General features: G+C 62.1%; 1 protein-coding gene across 1 annotated transcript in view; it reads right to left on the bottom strand.

Annotated features, from left to right (window-relative positions):
* Positions 1–5,319, bottom strand: part of LHX3 (LIM homeobox 3) — a 6,241-nt gene extending 922 nt beyond the window's left edge. Inside the window, exons 1-5 of the mRNA XM_057380867.1 lie at positions 5,250–5,319; positions 2,458–2,629; positions 2,102–2,304; positions 1,764–1,915; positions 1,501–1,672 (exon numbers count right to left, since the gene is read on the bottom strand). Coding sequence (XP_057236850.1) covers positions 1,501–1,672; positions 1,764–1,915; positions 2,102–2,304; positions 2,458–2,629; positions 5,250–5,319 — 769 coding nt within the window. The remainder of the gene's footprint in view (positions 1–1,500; positions 1,673–1,763; positions 1,916–2,101; positions 2,305–2,457; positions 2,630–5,249) is intronic.
* Positions 5,320–6,277: the final 958 nt, after the last annotated feature.

Raw genomic sequence — 6,277 nt, 5'->3', positions numbered from 1 at the left:
GGGTATAAATAGATTAAAAGGATGGGAGCTGAGCAGCCACGCTCTCCCACTCGTAATTCCTTATTATTCCCATCCTTGTAGAGAGATCTTCATAGGCAGCCACGGGATTATTATTTTTTCTGAGTACAAACATCTAATACATCTTGGATTTTAAAAAGATGCATGAAAAGTACATATTAAAATGTARGACTGTGATTTAAAAATAATTCTTTGGAGGGGAAGTGAGTTCAGTGTCTTTCCACTTTCTGTTTCTGTTTGGTTTTGAGGTTTATCTTGAATTTTGATGTCACTTTTAGGAGCTACCTGAACCAATGCAAGATAAATTCCCCATTCTCAGGAAAAGAGATATTAAATTAAGATATTTGTCTGCTCAGGAGCAGGCTAATGAAATCACAGGAACACAGAATATATTTGTATGACTTAAAAACACTCCTGACAAATGAGCAATATTTTTTAGGTTCCCAGCAAAAATTGTTTGCATTTGTTAGGGGCTTTATGGAAAGTGAGAGCTGCTCTGTTGCCTGGGATACAAACCTGTTTGTGGCATCGAGCTCTCAATAATTGTTCAACATTTTTTACTTATTATTTATAGAATATTCATATTTAATGAGCTGATACACAGTGTGTATAAACAGACTGGAAAATCAAATTGTTTTTAGTAGCGCAGGAAAGGAGCTGAGATGAAAACCTGTGTGTGCATAAATACACACTCTGTGTAAATACACACAGAGGTTTGTGTTTCAGTTTCTCTCCTATTCCTAAAAACGATACACACACAAATTTGGGATGGAGCTCTGGGCTGGAGTCGGGACTGTATGTAACACATCCCTGGGATGGGTGGGATGAGGCTGCACAGGACCAGAGCTGTTCTAAATCTGTCCTGGATTTGTCACCAGAAATCTCTACTCCAAAAAGGGGTCACTCTGCTGCAGAAGCCGCCTAACATGCAACAATCTCCTTTTTTGCAGCTCAGGAACAGCTCCCACAGGACTGAGGAGTCTTAGAGAGCAACTACACAAATAAAACCATCCCTAAATAAGATTTAAGGAAAAAAAAAAAATCACAGACGTTTCCCTATAGAAACGTTCAGGGGTTCTGGGCTCCCGGATTTTTGTATTTCCAAGGGATCCTTGAAAAGGCCGTGAATGAGCAGCGGCTCTCACATTGCAACCCCTGCCCGGGGAGTTCTCCCTGCTCTTCCCGCAGCTTTTCGGCCCCAGCCGGAGGCAGAGCGGAGTTTCCTCTGCCTCTCCTCGGCCCCGGCTCCCCCTCGCTGCAGCGGCTCCGGTTCCTCCACCGAGGGCCGGGGACAGGCGGGACCGCCCCGCGGCGAATCCCGCAGCTCTGCCCTTCTCCCGCCTCGGCCGCTCTTTTCCACTCACTGTATTAATGCTGAAAATTCTGACCGCGGCAGCGAGGGGGTGAAAACAGCCCGGGCAGGGGCAGCAGCTTGGCGGGGAGGGCACGGACCGCGCTCCGGCTGGAAATGCGGGGACCGACCTGTGAAGGAAACCTCGGCGTCGCTGTCGGGCCCCTCCTCCTGGATGCTGTCCTTGTCGGACTTGGATGTCCCCCGGGATCGCTTCATGTTCCTGAAGTACTGCCCCCACCGCTGCCTCCCCGCGTCCTTCTTCAGCCTTTTCTCCTTGGCCCTGCGGTTCTGGAACCAAACCTGCGGGCACAGCACRCCGGGGAGCTCCGTGAAGCGGGGCCGGTCCCTGCCCGCCTCCCCCGCCCCGAACCGGCCCGGACCCCGCTCTCACCTGCACCACCCGCATGTCCAACCCCGTCTCCGACGAAAGCTGTTCCCGGACGTGCCGCGCCGGTTTGGGAGAGTTGTTGTAAGCGTTTTTCAGGGTTTCCAGCTGCTTGGCCGTGATGGTGGTGCGGGGCCTCTTGGCCGTGGATTCAGCCTCTGCCGACACGGGGCGAGTTAGAGGTGAAGTTAGCACGGAACGGCCCCGGGGATGCGGGACCCCCGAGCCTCCCCGGGCTCTCCCGCACCCTCCCGCCCGGTGTGAGAKCCTGTCCCGGAGGGMAGCAGCGCCCCRGGCCGCCTCCCTCCTKCCCCCGGGGGCGGAAGGGACAGGGYAAGGGCTACCTCTCTGCTTGGCCGTCTCGTAGTCCGCCTTGCAGACCAGCCTGCTGTCCTCCATGAGGTAGAACTCGTCGCCGGTGGCCAGCTGCCGTTTGCAGACGATGCAGGCGAAGCAGTGCAGGTGGTAAACGAAGTCCTGTGCCCGGCGCACCACCTGGGTCGGGGGGATGCCCTGCTGGCAGGCGGCACACTTCGTCCCGAAGCGCCTGAGCGGGGGCACAAGCGGCGGCCCCTGAGCCGGGGGAGGCCGGGGGAGGCTCCGTGGACAGAGCCGGCTCTGTCCGCGGTGCTGAACCCCAAACGCGCCCGTTCTGTGACCCCCACCCGGCCCGGCCGCCCCCCGTCCCCTCCCCACGCACTTGAAGAAATCTTCCTTGCAGTAGACGCCGTCCCCGCGGCTGAAGCACTTCTCGGCCAGCTGCGTCTGGCAGTCGGAGCATTTCAGGCACTTGCTGTGCCAGTGCCGGTCCAGGACCTTGAGGATGAACCTGTCCACGATGTGCTGGTTGCAGCCGGCGCACAGCGGGATCTCTGCGGGGAGGCAGCCCCGGTCAGTCCCGGTGGCTCCGCCGCCTCCCGGCCCGGCCCGGAGCCCTCGGGGCTGCTGCCGACCAAAGGGGGTCCCGGGCTGGCCCGGGGAACAGCCCGAAAAAAATCATTATTCGTTCAAATTCGTTGTCCCGGCGCCGTGGGAGACTCAGCCCGCGCCCCGGAGAGCAGCGAACCCCAGGGCCGAGCACCCTACGGGGGAAGCTCTCGGGAGCAAAAGGAAAGCGATGGAAACGGAATTAATCCCCCGAGCGAGCAGCCGGCGAAGCTGCAATTATCCCAGGCTCCTTTTCCTTTTCCTAAACTTCCAAAATTCACCTGCCGGCAACGGCRGGGTAGCCCGAACGGGGTGGGGAAAGAAACCACCAAAAATTACGAGAATTGCACTGAAAATAAAAACGTGGTAGTCTTGTCCTGTCCCCCTCTAGATATCGACAGAGATTATAGTGAAGGAGATAAGAATACAGATAAGGAGAAATGGAGAAATAAAAATAAACAGATACAGCGGATAGAGAACGAAACGTACAGCTATATAGACATAAATATATAAATTTTGGTATAYAGATATAGATAGAGATATGTAGGTAAAAATATGGATATGAGGTACATAAATAGAGATATATCGGGATGGATAGAGGCGGAGAGATGTGTGACACGGCTGTACAGGATACAGATGGATACGGGCAAGAGTTTATCTCTGTGTAAAGATAAYTATATATAGAGATCCAGCGCTGGATCGCTGTGCACAGGAATAGAGGTGGAGGTGATAATCGTTATCCTTAACAATTCACGGAATCCGAGCAAACAACCCCAACAGCGGCAGCGCTAAAGGCAGCRGCCCCGGCCAGGACGGAGCTCCGGCACCGGCACCGGGCACGGTAACACGGCACAGCCCCGCAAGGTCCCGGCCCAGCCCGGTCCGCGGTTCTTACGCTGCATGGCGATCCGCGGGCCGCGGCAGCTCCGCTCCCTCAGGGGGGCCGCGGGCTCTGGAGCATCTCCCGCGGGGCACAGCCCCCGCCGGCCCCAGCCCCGGGTGGGGTGCGGAACCGCCGCGTTTCCCCCGCCGGTCCCCCCCAAATCACGGCGGCTGTCGTCCCCCGCCCCGGCCGCTGCCACCCCCGCGGCGCCGGGGATTTAATTCGCTAAAGCGGGTTATTTTTAGACGCCGGCCCTCGCCGCCGGTGCCGGTCTGAAGCGCCGGGCAGGGCATCGCGGCGCGCTGTATTTAATCCCCCCCGCCCCCGGGGCCGGCGGCACATCCCCTCCCGCCGCCCCTTCCCGGCTGCGCTCGGCGGGAGGGACGCGGCTCCGGGGAGCCCGAAAGCGAACCCCGACGGGGCCGGAGGCGGGCGGGGATCGCGCCGGGGGAGGCAGCGCGGGCCGCAGCCCCGAGCTCGTTGAGAGCCGCAAACGCCGGGATTTGCCCCCGGCCCGGGCAAAGCACGGCACGGTTCGGCCACCCCCGGTGGCGAGAACCCCCCCGGGACGGGCTCTCGGTCACGGTAAGCYCCGCCGAGTCCCGCCGCTCCCTTCCCGCTGCCCTCCCGGGCCCCGACGGAGCCGAGGACCGCGGGGCCGCGAAGGAGCGTCGTGTCCTTCGGGAAAACGGTGTTTGCGCGTCCTTCGTTCTACCGGGGGTTCGATTTCGGCGGCGCCGCCTCCTCCCCCGGAAAGCAAAAGCAGCTTTCGGTTGCCGGGTGAAACGCGCAGCTGCCGCGGCCGCGATGTGCGCACCGCGCAGAGCCCTCGGGGACAGCCACGGAAAGGCGAACCGGGGAGGACCGGAGGCACCGGCCCGTTCACGGCGGCTGCCGGGCCGCGCGGTCCGTCCCGCTCACGGTGACACCTCTGTCCCCGCACACCGGTGGAGTTACCGCCTCGGCTCTTCGTTGTTTTGTTTTTAAGCCCCCGTAGACCGCGTTCGGCGCTGGCGAGAACCGGGGCGGCCCCGCACCGGGACCAGACCCGCTGCCCCGAACCCGACGCGGCCTCCGCCGTGGAGACCCGGAGCCCCGGCCACGCCGGGTGAGCGCAGCCCGGTTCTGCCCGCCCCGACAGAGCTGTCCCCGTTCGTTAAACGGGAGGGAAAAAAAAAACATTTAAGAGAAGAATTAACGGAGTTTTTCTAAACTAGGCAAGAAGCAGGATGGGAGCCGGGCAGGGGGACGCGGGTGGCCCCCGCAGTCGGCGGGAACAATCGGGCAGCAGAAAGTCCGCGTTTCGTTCTGTCTTCGTTGCGCGGATCCCGGGACAGAAGCAGCAGCCGGGATCGACGGCGAGCCCCTGTTCTGACCTAACGGGACGCAAACGGGAGCCTGGAGCAGCYGCGGGACCGCCAGAGTACGGGGGGCGGCGAGGGGGGCTCTGACATCGGGGCAGGAGAGAGTGAGAGAGCGCGAGGGACGGGCGGGATGGACCGAGACGGAGCCCCGGTGCCGTCGAGCCGCCCGCTCTACCCCAGAGCCGCCCGACCGCAGCCCCGACGGTGCCCCCGGGAGTGCGGAACCAGCGCAAACGAGCACGGCCGGGCCGGGGCTCCCAGAGCAGCCACCGGGGCCTCCGCGGGGGGGACGCGGAGATCTGCGCGCCTGCCCCTCACCTGGGCTCCGCGGGAACGGGCAGAGCTCCGCCGCTTTCTCCGAACCGGCGCGGACCCGCTCCAGCAGCATCGCGGCCTCCGTGGGCGCCGTCCGAAGTGCGCGGGTGGCGGCGGAGGAGTGGCGGAGCGGCGCGGAGGGGCGCGCAGGGAGCGGCGCGGGGCTGGGCGGAGCGGGGGGGGCGCGGGGGGCGGGCCGGGGGCGGCACCGGGCCGCAGCTGGGCCGCGGTTCACCGCCGGGCTCCTTAGCATCACAAAAGCGGCGGGGGGAGAGCTGTCCCCGCCGTCCCACGCGTGGCCGCTCCTGACGCGTGGGTTCGGGCTGCAGCCGCCGCCCTCGGGCTCAAAGCGGCCCCGGGACCCCCCTGCGAATCCCCCGAGGCCGCACGAAGGGGTCGGGGGAGCTGCCGTCGGGGGGAATCTCCCTCTGGGCTCGGCCGCCCCCCGGCCGCTCCCGTGCCCGGATTTCGTTTGTCCCCCGACGCCGCCCGTGGGCACAGGGGGGCTCTTCCCCCGCCGTTAATTAATTAACGAACGCGGAGAGGTGTCTGACCCCCGGGCAGCGGCGCGCGGCGGCTGCGGGAGGTTAATTGCRCTAATTGCAGACGGGGCGGACACGGACGGGGTGCGCGTGGAACACGCGTGTGCGCACGGGGCTGCGGCTGGAGCCGTGCAGGGTTTTTGTGAGGGGTTTTTGGGAACGCAGGCGGGGCTGGGCAGGTGTCTGTGTGTGTTCACAGCTTTCGGGATGTGTGCCTGTGCCCGGATCCCGTTCTATTCTGTGGGACCGGGCGTTTCTGCCCTCGCGGAGCTGCCGATGCGGTCGCAGGGGCGCGGGGGTCCGTGTTTGTCTGGGAGACCCCCGTGTGTGTGTGCACCGCTTGCYCCAGGCAGCCGGAGCTGATAATTGTGGTTGTTACTGTGAGCCCGTTAATCCCCCGAATCCCTTTACCTCCTGCTCGCAGGGGATTACAAATTAATAAAAGCAGCTTAGGGGCGGGAGCCTCCAAACACACATATGCTCCTGCCG

The sequence above is a fragment of the Malurus melanocephalus genome, unplaced genomic scaffold, assembly GCF_030028575.1.
Source record: "Malurus melanocephalus ecotype Western Australia unplaced genomic scaffold, MMel_1.1 scaffold_474, whole genome shotgun sequence".
In the NCBI taxonomy this organism is placed as follows: domain Eukaryota; kingdom Metazoa; phylum Chordata; class Aves; order Passeriformes; family Maluridae; genus Malurus; species Malurus melanocephalus.
Note: the sequence above shows the minus strand (reverse complement) of the source record. Positions and strands in the feature narration are given on the sequence as shown.